Source organism: Chelonia mydas, chromosome 3, assembly GCF_015237465.2.
Source record: "Chelonia mydas isolate rCheMyd1 chromosome 3, rCheMyd1.pri.v2, whole genome shotgun sequence".
NCBI classification, from domain to species: Eukaryota; Metazoa; Chordata; order Testudines; family Cheloniidae; genus Chelonia; species Chelonia mydas.
Window position 1 is genome coordinate 126,799,873 of NC_057851.1, and position 16,697 is coordinate 126,816,569.

General features: G+C 42.9%; 2 protein-coding genes across 3 annotated transcripts in view; both read left to right on the forward strand.

The window, feature by feature from the left end:
- The window catches only part of NUP133 (nucleoporin 133), a 62,894-nt gene extending 59,388 nt beyond the window's left edge, over positions 1-3,506 (forward strand). Inside the window, 2 exon segments of the mRNA XM_037895233.2 lie at positions 2,150-2,238; positions 3,252-3,506. Coding sequence (XP_037751161.1) covers positions 2,150-2,238; positions 3,252-3,388 — 226 coding nt within the window. The 3' untranslated portion in view covers positions 3,389-3,506.
- A 5,613-nt stretch (positions 3,507-9,119) lies between these two features.
- On the forward strand, positions 9,120-14,268 carry ACTA1 (actin alpha 1, skeletal muscle). 2 transcript variants are annotated; one of them, XM_037895234.2, is made up of 7 exons: positions 9,120-9,815; positions 11,193-11,333; positions 11,815-12,139; positions 12,447-12,608; positions 13,101-13,292; positions 13,409-13,590; positions 13,859-14,268. In XM_037895234.2, exons 2-7 carry the CDS (start codon positions 11,205-11,207, stop codon positions 14,000-14,002), a joined length of 1,134 nt encoding a protein of 377 aa, XP_037751162.1. In that variant the 5' UTR covers positions 9,120-9,815; positions 11,193-11,204; the 3' UTR covers positions 14,003-14,268. The 2 variants fall into 2 exon arrangements, with proteins under 2 accessions (XP_037751162.1, XP_007071113.1); XM_007071051.4 differs by lacking the exon at positions 9,120-9,815 and adding an exon at positions 9,825-10,176.
- The last annotated feature ends 2,429 nt before the right edge of the window (positions 14,269-16,697 follow it).

Sequence of the window (16,697 nt, forward strand, 5' to 3'; positions counted from 1 at the left end):
CCTGTTAGGTTCACTCCCTCTTTGGGTCACCTGGCATTGGCACTGTCGGTAAACAGGATACAGGGCTGGCTGGACCTTTGGTCTGACCCAGTATGGCCATTCTTATATTCTAGTTTTCAAATGCTAGTCCAGTCAGATTTTTTAACTATAGTCATACCCCACCCCCCACTCCAAAGGGACAGAAGGGGAAAAAAATAACCAATGAGGGAAGAGTATATTCCATGCCCACTGCAACTTTGGCAGTCAAAAGGAGCTGAAGAGCAGTTGGAGCCACTCCTGCTTAAAGGGGAGGTTCCAAAGGATAGGGATTTCCAGAAAACTCCAAGCTTACGTGGCCAAGGAGCATTTATCCTACAAGTGGGAATATGCAGGCAACATAGTTACTGATTAGTAACCTTCCCCACGCCTTATTAAATTGGGGGTAGATCCTGTTTTAAAAGCCTTCACAATTACAGCCCAACAAGTTTTTAGGCCTTGTCCATTCTGGGCCAAGAACAGAGTTTAGAAATGGTATTTAAACTCTGCTAGAACAAATTTTAAACATGACTCTGGCTAGCCAAACCTAATCAATGTGGATGGGGCCAATCTGTATTCAAACCAGTTTGGGTGGAATAGTGTTTAGATAGTTTACATATGATTTCCAGATTTGGTTCCCAGTTCACTGAGGTTCTGTAGCCAAGGAGGCTAATCCCTGTTCCAAAAGAGGTAGTGGCCATTCTCTAGCATCTGGAAAATGCTACATTAGGCATTCCACAACACCTGCTTTTAGGGGTGGAGCTTGTTACATTCCCTAACTTGATTACTATACATGGTGACTGGATTCTTTGGATACAACACCAAGACTCGCTAAGCATGCTTAGCAACATCCTAATATAGTGCTGGACTTCAGTTTCTGTCATTCTCTTTACCACTCCAATGCCTGTAGAAGGAGTGGAGGTAGGAGAAAAGGAGGGTAACAGGAAACTGTCTTTCTTTCTCCTCAATAAAACTATGGGTGAAATCCTGACTCTGTTGAAGTCAATGAGAGTTTTGCCACTGACCTCATTGGAACAACGGTTTCTCCCAAGATGCTACCTTTTGTTGTTAGTGTACCTATTTGGAGACCAAACCATCCATTTCCCAGTGACCACACAAGGTAATTATGTCCGTTTTAGGACTGAAATAATGGGTATATCTACACTGCAATTAAAAAAACCCACAGCTGGTCCATGCCAGCTGTCTCAGGCTCACAGGCCAAGGTGCTGTTTAATTGCAGTGTAGATGTTCAAGCTCTAGGACCCTGTGAGGTGGCAGAGTCCCAGAGCTTAGGCTGCAGCCTGAGCCTAGCATCTACATCACAATTAAACAGCCCCTTATCTAGAGCCAGCTGGCACCGGCCAGCTGTGGGTATCTAATTGCAGTGTAGTCATACCCAGCGTAACTCCAGGCTGCATGGCATTTGACATTGGGGACAAGAAACCTCAGCAACTGAAAAATCCAGTGCCAACAGCAAGGGAAGTTATTTTAAATCCATTTTTTCCCCCTTTCTGCCAGGCATTTTAGAATGGTTTGAATTAGGGCTTCAGCAGCAGCCTGACCTTTCCCTTGAATGACTCAGCATATCTGATCACATATTAAGGCTTGCAAACCTCAGAAACTAAGGATATTTTGTGCTGAGTTAGGGCCTTGCAATTTTAAACCTTTCACTCGACATTTTGTTCTTCCTTTGCTTCTCCTATTCAAAAATGTATGTTGGCAAGTTGCCTTTGCTTCTGTGTTCTGAAGAATGTCTTTTTACAGAAAACTTGTCAGAATGGTGATTGTGGAATAATTAAAATAATTGTTTAAACTAGCTTACTTAAACCCATGTGTGTAATTGATTCTGCGTTCTCTAACTGAAGCAAATAACTTTTTTCTGCTGTTACGGTTTAGTCAGTGGGGAAGCATTCCTATTATCTGCCTTATTAGATTGTCTTGTAATGCCACAATTTTAATAAAATTTTTCTCTAAAATATTAAAAAGATAATCAGTTCAGGATGCAAAGAACACTAGCTTTCAACTATAGAAATGCACACGGAATACAGGTATACTTCAAGAACATTTATTTCTATTTTAGTATCAGGTTTTTAATCAACTTTACAACTTATAATTTATACTTTCTGAGTTGCAGTTGGTCCAGTTCAGAAGGTAAAGATGATCCAATTGAAGCATCTAAAGACAGTATATTTGTGAAAATATTACAAAAGCTATTGAAAGAAGGTAAGTTTTGTTATATGTAAAGAATACTTTTTCAGATTACTGTATGTCAACCTTGTTTTAAAACATACTTAACAAAATAAACAGCTTTTATCTATTAAAAAGAACAAGTAAGGTGTAAAAGAAGCAAAAAAAAAAATTGCATCAGTAATTCATCAGATAAAAATGTGACCATGTGGCACCCTATTCTATCTTTTTGTAGGGAGGCGACAAAACATGTAAATTCTCTCTCTCGGAGCCTCCAGATTACATCCGTTTTGCAGGAAGATAGTGTTTATTTTTTTAGTAACTCATTATTATACAATGGAACTCAGCCTCCAGTGTGAAGATTCCCTATGAGACAGGAGGAATTTTAAGACACCAGGACTGTATTTCAGAATGGCTTAATTGCTTTAACTCAAACTTTTAAAAAACTAACAAAAAGCCTTGAGTTCAGATCATTTAAGCAACATGACAACTCAACACGAATTGTTGGGGGGAAATTTTATAAGCAACTAAAAGAGATTAGAATAGTAACTCAACCTTAACTATAATGTTCACAATTTTAAAAAGCTATATTGTCAAATAAGAGAAGCTTGAAGGTTATAAATCTGAAGAAATGCACTTGCATAAGATTTAAGAATGCAACTTAAAAGTATCTGATTCTTGACCCTTTTTTAAGGGCTGCAGTATCCAGTCATTTGGACTAAGTCCATTTTAATTTATCAAAAGTATGATTTGTTAAACAGGGACTTTGTGGAGTTTACATAACTGTTAAAATATAGAATGTGCAAATGGTCAAATTGAGGAGGGGAATATAATAATCTTTAAACAATGAACTCAGTTTATAGAGTTTAGAGTCAGAACACTTTATAGAGTTGTTTCACTGCATGACACAGTAGATGGAATAGAATTAGAACAGTCTTTACAACTGCAAACAAATGAATCAGGAATTGAAATACAGGTACAGATGTTTCCATTGGCATCCTTTCTAAGTATCTTACAATTTCTATAATGCAAGTTTATTTGTGTTGAAGGAGTTCAGCTCAGTGAATATTTACCAGAGGTGAAGGACTTGCTGCAAGCAGATGAACTTGGCAACTTGAAATCGAATCCTTATTTTGAATTTGTGCTAAAGGCAAACTATGAACACTATGTTCAAGGACAAGCATGATGACTCAACATTTTTGAAAGTAGAAATTTCTAAAGAACTGAGTTAAAGCAGTGTATACTTCTTTACATTCTGAACGTGCTTCATTAAACCTTTGTAATAAAGTTTATACAGTAATGTGTTTGGCTTTTGAAATGAACAGTCTTTACAATATAGCTAAGTCTCTTAATTTTTCTCTGGGATACTTACTTTCTCTCCCAATGGCTGAAAATGTATGGTTGATTTTCATTTTCTGTGCCTCTTTTGGTTTCACGTTTGTTCTATACTTTTGTCTAGTGTGCAGGAAGTCTCAACACTGGCAGCACATACACCAGGGGTGAAATCCTGGCCCCACTGAAAACCATGGGAGTTTTGCCATTGACTTCACTGGGGGCAGGATTTCACCCCAGGGGTATATATTGGGGGGAAAATACAGTAAATGTTAAATGATGGCTGAATATATAGCTTTTTGGAGTAAGAAATTAAAGCCACACTTGTGTAAAGCACGCTGCTTAGAAATTAGGCTTTTGGTATAAAACTTTGCATTGATACAGCACCTTCCATCTGAAGAGGTCCATGCAAAAATGGATAGGTAAGTAGTCCTCCTTTACAGAAAAGGAAACTGGCACAGAAAGGATAAGTGACTTGCACAAGGTCACTCCTTGTCAGTGGCAGACGGGAATAGAACCCAGATCTCCTCACTCAAAAATCCCCTGGCCTAGCAAATACATCAGTCTTTCAACTTGTACATAAATGCAGTTTTTCACATAAATTTTCAACAAATCCAGAGCAATTTTTTAGATTAAGATTACAAATACAAAGGTTATCTATAGATTTTTACATTTTTAAAACTGAGATTGACGTTTTCACCCTACAGTAATTGACAATAAATGCCTAGAACCTAAGCTCACAAGAAACCTAGAAAGCAGTTCCCAAAGCGAGAGTCCAGGAAGACCTTCCTTACTCGAAGACTCGTTCTTTACTAGTAGATGCCAACTTACTCCAGTTCACTTATCTCTGACACGATGATAAAAAAAAAAAAAAGTCCATGTAACTCTTAAAACATTGTAATGGTTCTCATACTGAAATAACAGGTTTAATTTAAAATCATATAAAAATTGCTTTAATCTGACAAATCGCAGGAGGAGCTTTTCTTTTACAAATAGTTTAATGTCCAGAGATTGAATGCAGAGCAACTTGCATACCCTTATGCTCTACTTGCCCTGGCTAGGTGCCTGCTAAAACAACTTGATCCAACAGCTGAGAAGGTCATAAGTTAAATCAGTTGAAGAGAATCCAATTTCTAGTTTAAAAAGCACAGCTATCGCACCATTGCTTCCCCCCTCCCTGTGCTAATACAGTGCTCGGCTGAAAGGCTGAACATGTTTGGAAGAATAGACTTAGCTAGAGATGTTCTAACTAATATGGAAGAGATACTCATTAGCAACCTTGTAAAAAGTCAACACAATTAAACGTCACCTGTTTCTACAGTATTACATGGCTGTGAGAGCAGCAGGTAGAATTTACAGCTTTGACTTTACAAAAGGGAATAATTCAAAGTATTGGAAATTTACTTACTCATGTAAAACACAATTTTAAATGGAAACGGGATCTCAAATTATTTAAAAACTAAACTAAACATTTAGGAGATGGGAAATGGTATATCAAAGGACTGGCACTCTTTGTAGGGGTATCTTATTCCTGGGCTTTAGCTTTGTTAAAATTAGCTTGAAGTGTCTAGTAATGTGGACATTTCTGGTCAAGCCTTGAACGTACTGATGGGATTTCTCAGCCCCCGCCCTTTCGACTCATCTCCATACAATCTAACCACCTGTACCCAGTCATAAGCCACAGCGTATGCCAAGAGAGACATCTCAATAGCTGTTAGACTGGCTAAAGTTTATGTAGAACTATAGATTGCTGTTAGCCCTTGATCTACTCCAAAGAAAGGGTTATTTAAACATTCTGTTTTGCAGAAAGTCAATATTTATAGGTTGTAAGCTCCTGCAGGCAGATTGTTTCTCCTGCGCAGCATGGAGTATACGTCCTCAACAAATGACCTGTGTAATGTTCACAGCTAAGGCTCTTTGGTCTAGTGCTGGTGTAAAAGGTACTTTGCATTGATATAGTACCTTTCATCTGAGGATCTCTAAAGCACTAGGCTGTAGGCAGTAGATTTAAAACAAAACTTATTTTAATAACTTCCATACTCAAACTGAAGTTCAATATTTGGATATTAGGAATGTTCAACGTGTTCACCATGTCAGTATAAAATTTGAAAGGTCAAGCTTATTGGGTTATTGTCCCTTTGCAGCTGCTTGTTCATTCTATGCAGTCAGACCTCCCTGATTCCTATTGGAGATCTGCTTCCATTAGGGCAAATGGGGTCCAAAGTGTAAATTACAAGAGTTACAGAGTTAAGATTTGGTATTTGCTCCTATTTCCAAGCTTTTCTGATAATCTGTTCACTAAAACAAAACTTTATGGTGAACACTTCTCTTATAGAATAGACTTCTCTCAAATAGGGGCACAGAGAAGATGTCTTCATTTAGCACTGCATATGAATGTCACGGGTATCCTATTTTGCTTCATAATAGATCTAAAAAAATTGCAATGAAGGGAAACCGTTACAATAAGTATAGACTACTACCTGTTCCTGCAAGAAAGTTTTCAGTTAGCCATGTGGTTAAATTAAATAGGGGAGAAAATGTTCTCAAATGTTTGGGGGGGGGAGGGTGTTACATAAGTTTTATAATTAAAGAATGTATTAAGCATTTCTTTCCTTGTAGAGGATACAAATCATTTTAATGTCCAACCCTCACTTTTAAAAATTACAAGTTTAAGAATAATGGGAAAGGGTGTGAAGTTGAGATTTGTATCAAGATAAGCGGAAGAAATTGGACATTCCACTACGGAGATCAGTTTTATTCTTGCCCTGGTCTTATTGCTGAAATTTGAACTGACTTGTTGCTGTGGTGGCTGAGCACTGAAAAAATAAATATTGGTTTAGCCCCTTGTGCCTATCCTAGGTTTTAATCCCAGAGAATGTATACAGGGGAAGTGGCCTTTTATGTGGAAAAATAATATTGCCACCAGGCATTTGTCTATATTGAATTGCTATTTATCATACTTAGCGATAGTATCACTTTGAGATACCATGAGATTTGTTGTAGGAAAACCAAAATGGTATATGTCCAGTAATTTTTTTTCAAAACTTACAATAAAAGGTCACTGACAATGCTTCCATTGTTAATATTTTAAGCAGGGTTTGTGCCACCACATATGGATGACTGGACTACAAATACATCTCTCATGAAATAACTAACCTGTACTTTAGTGTGCTTCTGAGCATCTTTTTTTAATATCTGACTGTGATTCCCTAAAATCCTCAGGAAAGGTAGTTTCTTTTTATGGTGAATTTATGTAGGTTCAGTTTTAGACACAGTTTGGGAAGAAGGAAGAGGAGAAAAAATTGCAGAAAAAATCATTATTCCCCCAGCCTGTTTTACAACAATAGCATGGCAGGAAGTGGAAATGGAAAGCAGCAGCAAAAAGACATAGGGTGCAGCCAGAGGCGAAGGGAAGAGCTGCCAGACTAGGAGTTGCAGAGATTAAATGTTCGAGAAGAAGAAAAGTCACCTGTCTCCTGATAAACCTTGCTGCTGTCTTGCAGCTGGGGAAATCCAACTGCAGAAAATGCCTTCTCCTTCATAGTGGTTCCTGGTAGCACAGAGACTTCCTTCTTGCACTTCTTTCTCTACCCCACATTTTAGTTGTCCTTTTTTCAGAAAGATTTTCCTTTGGTTACTCCTACCCTAATTTCTCCATAGTCAGTTGCTACAAACCAGACCTCCTTTCTTCATCTCCTTTACCTGATTCTTCCTTCTAATTGTAACAGAAATTTCTAAAGAAAGTCTTTCACCTATGCCAAATAGAATCTCTGCTTATTCAGAGCCTGGCTAGATGAATAGTTAATTCCCCTTTATTTAACTATGGAGTAGTTTCATCCAGTCAGAGGCAGCTTATCAGCAAGACTAATATACCTTTTTAAAACCCTTATGGATGAGCTATTCTGAGTCACACATCAAGTCTGTGTTCTAAGCCAATCAGAACTCAGCAGGTCAATAATGGATACAGTTCATAACTGCAGTTGGAGTGCACCAGGATCCAACAGCTAGTGGTTAAATCTACATCAGCCTTCTGGTATTAGAAATAGTCACTGATATAAATTTTCCCAGGACCAATATCTCTTGAAGGGTTTCTTTAGCAGACATCCACCGCTACCCTATGCATTTTTTTCATACGCAGCTTTAAATCAGACCCAATAAAATCTGTGTGCTTTAAAGAGCTCACTAATATGAAACTGATTTTTAAATGTAAGGTCAGATCCCATATAGGGCAAATGAAACCATGAGGGGGGCATTGTGTATAAGTAAATCATAATCTACTGTTTCCTTTTCAGTTTTAGATTTTCGTCTGTACTAACTCCCCTTCTTACCTACACAACCTATTACTTTTCTAAATGTGTTTTCCCCCTTTTATGTCTATTCTCTGTGGGGTAAATACAATTCCTATTTATGGAGGAAGAACTGACCCTTCCCTGATTTGGCAAAGAATTGTACAAGAATTGAATGGGTACTTAATAATGTTCGGTGATCCCTACCTTTAAAATTGAATTACAAGCATTTTTTCAGGATGCCTGAAAGTTACAAATCTCTCCTCCTCAAAAAGAAAAGGAGGACTTGTGGCACCTTCGAGACTAACCATTTTCTTTGAGCATAAGCTTTTGTGAGCTAAAGCTCACTTCATCGGATGCATGTAGCTCACGAAAGCTTATGCTCAAATAAATTGGTTAGTCTCTAAGGTGCCACAAGTCCTCCTTTTCTTTTTGCGGATACAGACTAACACGGTTGCTACTCTGAAACCTCTCTTCCTCAATAAGTCTTGTGGTGGATGCAGCCAGGCCTTTGTTAATTACATATCTAGGCTATCTTGCTGGTTGCTGAAACTATAAGTAGGAAATGTAGGAGCAGTTTCCTCTTCCTAAGTTTACAGAGAAATAGCCTATAAAAGGATATTTTATGGTGGGCTACAAACCAGAACACTTCTACCTTTATCTTCCATAGAGAAAACCCCTGGTGAGCATATGGATTCCTTCCAGCATGTGTGTACATTATGTACTTTAGAAAAGTAGATGTTGGTTACCATTGCTCTAAGTGAGGCAGCTTCTCTCTTCCACTAACTTTTGGCACCACATCTGTCCCTCCTGTCCCGCTAAACGATCCATTTATTTCAGTTCTCTCCGTAAGCAGCTGCTGTGCTTCCTATCCTAACGGAAGTTCGACAGCTACCAACTGGACTTCCAGCCTTCCCCAACCCAAAATGACCATTAAACCTCTACCTGACCATAAGTAGATTCAAATCCCTGGAGAATTTTTTTAAAAATATATCTGAATATATCGGTGGTACAAATAGCATAAACAGCAGCAGACCCACTGTGCATGGGAGCTGTCCAACCCATACTGGCAACGAGCCAGAACGTGGGTCTTTATCATCCTCTATATATAAAACTGATTTTGCACAGCGTTTATTATTATTATTATAAAAAGCTGCTGCTGTGCAAGATTGAATTTTTCTACCCAAAAAAAAAAAAAATCTGCCGTGATTAAGACAACGAAACGTGGCCCCCTGCGCCGGCCCTTCCCCCTGGGATGGAGAATGCTCATTAGGAGGCAGCGTCCCCCGAGCTGACACAAAGGGGCCGCTTCAAGAGACCCTACGCAAGTGTGCCCGGCTCGCCAGGGCGCTGTGCGCTAGGCGGCCGGCAGGGAAGTGGGGAGCGGGAAGTGAACGGCCGAAGGCAGGGCCGTGCTGGGGGTCCCTCGGGCCGAGCGGCGCTGGAGAGGTCCCAGCCGCTTGGCTCCCGGCGGGCCGGCGTCAGAGCCCCTTGCCCCCGGCCAGCCCAGGCCGCTCACCCCGCGGCGCAGCTCTCCGCTCCTCCTCCTCGGGCTGAGCCGGGCTCGCCTCCCCCGGGCCGCCCCGGGCCGGGGGCTCCCTGCGCCGCCTTCTCCTTTCTGGGTAGCGCGGGGTCGGGATTATTTCGGACACGAGCCCTCCCGGCCCCTTCCCCTGGCCCGAGGCGGGGGCCGGGGAGGGCCCGGCAGACGCTCCTTATACGGCCCGGCCTCTGGTCCCTGGGCCCGGGCCAGGAGCTCCTTCTTTGGGCAGCCCCGCGGCCGCGCGGCGGGTCTGGGGGGCTCCGGCCGGGCCGGCCGGGCTCGCTCGCTGCCCAACACCCAAATATGGAGACAGACGGGGAGACATTCCTGCGGCCGGCGGGGGAGGCGGCGGCGGCGGCGGCCCTATAAAGACCTGCCGGGGCCGGGCAGCTCACCGAGCTGGAGAGCCGCGAGGAGCCTGAGCCGGAGCGGAGAGCCAGGAGCCACCCGAGGTGAGCCGGGGGAGCCCCGCGGGGCGGGGGCTGAGTCCGCAAAGCCCAGGGAGCGCGGCGCGCCGCCAGACGCCCAGCCGGGGCCCGAGACTAAACAGTGTCTGGGGAGCCGCCAAAGCGCCAGCCCCCAGAGGCGGGAGCCTCCCCTCCGCTGCAAAGAGCGAGCGAGCGGGCCGGGCTGGTTCGCCAGGCTTCTGCCCTCGTGCTGCTGGGGAGGAATCGCGTCTACACGCGGGGGCACAGCTCGGATCCCTCGCCAGGCAGCGAGAAACTAGCGCCTCTTGCCTGGACTGCGGCCGATCCGCCGGGCAACTTCCCTGGAGCTGAGCTGGCGCTGGGTGGAGGGAGAGAGTGCTAGCAGGTACGCGTTACCTGCCTCTCTAGTACCTCGTTCCTGATCGTAATGAACAGGGACATCGTTTAAGTGGCTCCTGCTGAGCCAGTCTTCTCTTTGATTGTAGCCCGGCGGGGGGGTCAGATTTTAAGGAAAAGCACAATACCATAGATTTTTACTATTTGGATTTTAACTATTTGTGCCATCCAAGATGGCACTTGAACTTGGATTACTTCGCAGTTTCTTAATTCCATCCAATTGAAAGCAGCACGTGTATTGCTTCAAACTTTTAAAATCCTTTAATAACTAGGCAAAAAGTAACTTTTGAAAGTCTTCCTGTCTCCAGTTTTTGCCACACTATTGAATCAAAGTGCCTGGCCTTTATTTTAAAACTGTGGCTTACTATTGTTATCCTGATAAAGGTTTATAATTATTTCTCCTAAATACTCTTGGCCGCTATGATCTACTTTAACTTGTGTTCCAGATTGATGAGATTTTTAAATCAATTGAAGATGATTATAGGATCACAATTTTTACCCTCCCCCCACCACCAAATATAATCACTGTATGTATCTTAAGTGTATATATTAAAACTACCAGATTACATGGTGACAATCTCTAAACTTGATAAAATGAGGATCAAGGAATAAAGAAAGCAGTTTATTGAGGATGTGGTGGATTAATTCTATTAGTTCTTTGAGCTAATTTACTATTTCCTATAACCCATACTGAGTGGAATAAAGATTTAAAATAGAGTTATAACATTGAAGGGAAGGCTGGACCTACTTTGAGTTTAAAATGTGATTTTAATTAACCACTTTAAAGTAGCATAGAAGTTTTTTGTTTTAAATCAAACCCTTTGAGATGCCCACTGGACCTTGCAGCCCCATTCTGAAGCCACGCCCCACTTTACCCCGCACCTTCTGTGGGTGGGGAGAGCCTGGCTCCTCTGGGACAGTGGATCATGAGTGGTGAGACTGCGGCTGTGTTGCATTGTCTCTCGTCAGCTCTTACGGTGGTTTGATTTTCTTGCCGTTCCCCAGAAAGCCGACACCATGTGTGATGAGGATGAGACCACCGCGCTCGTATGCGACAATGGCTCTGGCCTGGTGAAGGCTGGCTTCGCCGGGGATGATGCTCCCAGGGCTGTGTTCCCCTCCATTGTGGGCCGCCCTCGCCATCAGGTACGATGCCCTGTCTTCTAGCCGTTCCAGGACTGCAGCTTCACAGAGGTAGTGCTTAAAAACCAACCCCTGCTTTCTGGGGAAAGTCCCTAATCACTTGGGAGAGGCTGACCCCCCTCCATAATGGGACTGAGTAATTTATATGCCAGCTGTGCGACAACTGCCCGCTGTCACACCAGCTGTGACCCAATCACCCTTCCTCCCATCATGAAACTAGCATATATATATTACTTACTAACACTTATATAATATGCCATCAGTGCCCCACAAATGTGCTCTGTGCTCCATGCAGGCACACCTGTAGTGCAACAGCTGCTCTTACAATAGGCTGGATTTGCCCTAGCTGTGCCCTGTGACTTGAGAGCCTTCTCCTCTTCTGACCTGAGCTGGCTGTCACTCCCCAGGGTGGATAACGTGTGACTCTCTCCCTCCTTCCCCGGAGAGATGTTAAGCTCCCCAACCCCCTTTTGTTCCTCTCTAGGGTGTCATGGTGGGTATGGGTCAGAAAGACTCCTACGTGGGGGATGAAGCTCAGAGCAAGAGAGGTATCCTGACCCTTAAGTACCCCATTGAACACGGCATCATCACCAACTGGGATGACATGGAGAAGATCTGGCACCACACTTTCTACAATGAGCTGCGTGTGGCCCCCGAGGAACACCCCACCCTGCTCACTGAGGCCCCCCTCAACCCCAAGGCCAACCGTGAAAAGATGACCCAGATCATGTTTGAGACCTTCAACGTGCCCGCCATGTATGTGGCCATCCAGGCTGTTCTGTCACTGTACGCCTCCGGCCGTACCACTGGTAAGTGAGAGTAATGGGCCTCCAACAGCACCCACCCTCACCTGGGGGGCATCCACCTACCGGCATAGGTGCCACCCACCCTCACCTAGTGAGGGCACTGACCCACTGGCATAGACTCTTAGACATGAAGAGAGGCCCCCCATTCTGCTTTAGATTGATGTTGCCACTAGTAAAAACAAACTTTGCCTGCCCCTTTTCCGTGAGGTCCTGCAGGGTTTGCTCCTTCCCTTGTGACCATTTCCCCAGCCTTGCCTTGTGTTGGCCTAGCGAGGTGCTCGGTCTCACTCGCTCTCCCACCCCCTCACAGGTATTGTGCTGGACTCTGGTGATGGCGTCACACACAACGTGCCCATCTATGAGGGGTATGCTCTGCCACATGCCATCATGCGCTTGGACCTGGCCGGTCGGGACCTAACTGACTACCTGATGAAGATCCTGACAGAGCGTGGCTACTCTTTTGTCACCACTGGTAAGTGGAGCCTGCACACCCACCACCACCTCTGATTGGCAGCACACAGCAGTCACACTCGAGGCTGACTTGTTTAACTTCCACGGGGATGGCCAAATCCTGCACTCCTTTGTGTGACTAGGGATCACCACTCAGTGCAATGGGCACTTGTACTTAGCTACTTGCTTGTTAATTGGCACAGGTTTGTACTTAATAGACACAACCTGAGCTGGGGATACCTGGTGTGTATTTGCTCAGTGTGGTCCTGTTTGATAGATTTAATGTTAAACATGGGGATCTGTATCTGATGTTCCTTGTTGAAAATCTGGGACCATGATTTGACTCCCCCCTCCAGTCATATTGTTGACTGACTCTGCACAGTCTCCCCCAGAGCCAGAAAACATGTAGGCACGTTCTTTTGGAGCCCTTGCCTGTTCCCCTTGACCTCTGGCTGGGCTGTTTTCTCCTCTCTCCTGTTCCAGCCTTCTAACATCTTGTTTTTCCCTGTGACAGCTGAGCGTGAGATTGTGCGCGACATCAAGGAGAAGCTGTGCTATGTGGCTCTGGACTTCGAGAATGAGATGGCAACTGCAGCTTCCTCCTCCTCCCTGGAAAAGAGCTATGAATTGCCTGATGGGCAGGTCATCACTATTGGCAATGAACGTTTCCGTTGCCCAGAGACCCTCTTCCAGCCATCCTTCATTGGTATATAATCCTCTCTCTCCAAAGAAGTCCTTCCCTTCAGTGTTACTGATCCTTCTGCTTCACTGGTGAATTAAGTGCACTTACCTCTGTATTCCTTTATCTCCTCATGTCACCAGGTATGGAATCTGCTGGTATTCATGAGACAACTTACAACAGCATCATGAAGTGCGATATTGACATCAGGAAGGACCTGTATGCTAACAATGTCATGTCTGGTGGTACCACCATGTACCCTGGTATTGCTGACCGCATGCAGAAGGAGATCACGGCTCTGGCTCCAAGCACAATGAAGATCAAGGTACATTTGACTATATGATTATTGACTCTTATATTCAGATAAGACTTATTTTCAGACAATACAGTGGAATAATATATAATACTTAACACTGCTGATCTTCAAAGCACTTTACAAACAATCAGATGCACCCATTCGAACTAACTCTACCTCTTTGGCAAATGCTATTTCACCTCCCTTAACATGTTAAGTTAGGTGTAGTAAATCATAAAATGTTTTCTGTGCCCATATATGGTTTGTTTACTGATCAGAGCTCTGCTTACTCTTGTAGATCATTGCACCACCTGAGCGTAAGTACTCTGTCTGGATTGGTGGCTCTATCCTGGCTTCCCTGTCTACCTTCCAGCAGATGTGGATCACAAAACAGGAATATGATGAAGCTGGCCCATCCATTGTCCACCGTAAATGCTTCTAAGCATGTTTACATGATCACTATGCTAACCACTCTCAGGATGACACTGTTGTAAGTTGTAGGTTGTTGAATACCTGCAACAGCCATGTAACTTTCTATTTTGTAACAATTTCTGTTACTGTTGCTGCAAACTCCAAGTGACACAGAGTGTATGTAAAGTGTACATAAATTAATGTATTATCTCGTTTTGTTTATTTTTAAAACCATGCCCTGTGGAAGGAAACCAAAAACTTCAAGAAGCATTAAATCAGTCATTCTGTCACACCCCATTGGAGTTGGTTATGTCACGATTTATTTCTGTTTCTGGAGCTGAAATCTCTACATACGTTTATCCTGTTCTTTATAACTGGTTACAATTTAGGGAGGAAAAAAGGTTACGACACTTTAAATTGACATAATAATGATGCAGGGTTATTGTACACAGTAGCAATGCTACATTAAACAAACACGCTGGGTTATAGAAGGTCAGAGTGCTTCACAATTAGTTTTCAAAATATATTTAAAAGGTTTTGGTGTCCTTTTTTTCCAGTTTAAATATAAATCTGAAACTGCTTTCTTGGTTCTGAGAAATACTTAAACATCTATAATTTTTAGAATTACACCTGATCTTCCTATTCTGTGCTATCATACAGGTACTGCCCTAGCCTCAAGTTCAGGTTCACATTTTCTGCGTAAAATCTCTTTTTCAACGGATTACAGCCTGGCTCTAAAAAACATGGTCATAGCTGTAATGTGCCTATCTCAGCCTAGAAACCTTTTTCTAACTTTTTAAAAAGGCTGTTGGGTTGTAGGAGTTGCTTAAACTCAACAAAAACAAAACTCCTTTTGAAGGAGATGCAGTCTTACGCTGGCCTAATGCCAAAGATATTTCACTGGACAAATGATCCTATGCAACACATGTGTTGCAAATGCCTCATTGGAACAGAATGTAAATAGTAAGTTTTTTATAACCCATTTCTAAGTGGAACTGACAGGAGAGGGTTTTCCTTTAGAACTACTAGTAAATCACTGGGCTAAACTATATATAACTTAGTTGAGCCCTTCACTCTTTATTTGGCCATTCTGTGACTGCCCTGAAACACTGCATAAAGTAAATGCCCAGTGGCAAACAGGGAGTGGGGCTTAAACATAGATCATTCCACTCTATTATACACAGGCAAATATCAACTACACCCCCTCTTGGGAAACAGGGGCAGTGCCCAGATGAGCCTTGGGAGCTTCCTCACAAGTTAGGCAAGGGACTTTGGCGCCTGAGGGAGATCCCTCTTTGAGAAGGGGTCAGAAACTTACTGTTGTGGTTCTTGTTCAATGGCTTCAGACTGAGTCAATCTGGTGGCCCTAGTTTGGCTGTCAGTAAATAGTAAAGACTGAATCATAAGATCCAAACCCAACTACGGATACAATTAGGAGGCCCATGGATAAGCCAGAGCTAACTGTTCAAGCTCCCTTTCATTAGCCACAGCATTTCTTCCCTGAGAGGAAGCCACACCTTTTAGCTCTTGATTAGGGGATGGGACTCGGCTGCCCTTATTAATTCAGCTTCAGCAAAAATCCAAATTTTTTCCCCTCTGCTCAGGAACTCCTGACCACTCACTCTTCAGGTGCTCCACTCTCATGGACCCAGCAGTATGAGGGGATTGGAAATGTAACTGGGAGTGGCCAAGTCTTTCAGTCCACTCCTAATAGCCCAGACCCCCTGTTTGTCCTTCTAGTAGGAAAACGGAGATGGGGAGTGTTGTGGTTGTGGGGATTCACCCTAGGGGTCCTGAAGGAGCGATGGATCCTCCTTAATGCGGAGTTGGTAGGCTGGAAAATGGTAAGTGACAAAACAACCAGTTTTGACAGAGTATCACCCTAATGGAGGTAAAATAGGAAGCCAGTAACCCTGTCCCCTGTGTGTTCCTCCCTCATGCCCTGGAATGACTGAAATGCGTTCCTTTAAGCATCGTGGCATGATTCTGTTAGACAGAAATGAATCTCTAAGAGCCTTATTTGATATGGATTTCTTGGTCATGATCCCATTGAAATAATTGCACAGTAAAGTCAAAGAGATCACAAAGATCCCCAAATATTGCATTTGTTTTAGATAAGGGTTTTTAGAGACATAAGGTATGTGCACGTGTGTAAATGATTGTTAGAATAAAAGATTATCACAAAGGGATTCACACTGGTATAGGACTCAATCCTACAAGCTTTAGTCGTGTGGCTGAGTGTTTTCAGGTCTAGACCATTTAGTGTCTTCAAAGTATTGTCAAAGTCAGATTCAGGACTCACATAATTTGTCAGACCACTCTATTTATTAGCAAAGCGCTTTGCTAATGCACCCAGATGTGAGCCCCTCTCTGAGGCTCAAGATAACTTATTTATACAGCTAAGCCAAAGCCAATTTAACATAAGAGACAAAAGAAAGCAGAAACTGACAAATATACATACATATCTTATTTGCATACTAACGTTTACCTATCTCCTAGCTCAGTAGGAGCTCTAAGTTAATTAGTTTGAGGACCCATTGTCTCACACTCCTTAATGTTTCTCTTCCTGACAACTATATTTCAACAAACCCTTCAAGTAGCATTTCTTTAATGAATTATAATTTCAATATAATTCATTCTACTTTCACAATCCCTCCTTTTGGTCAAGCTACGCAATGACCAACAATGACTGGGTTCCACATATCAATCGTTCTTTATCTCTTTGT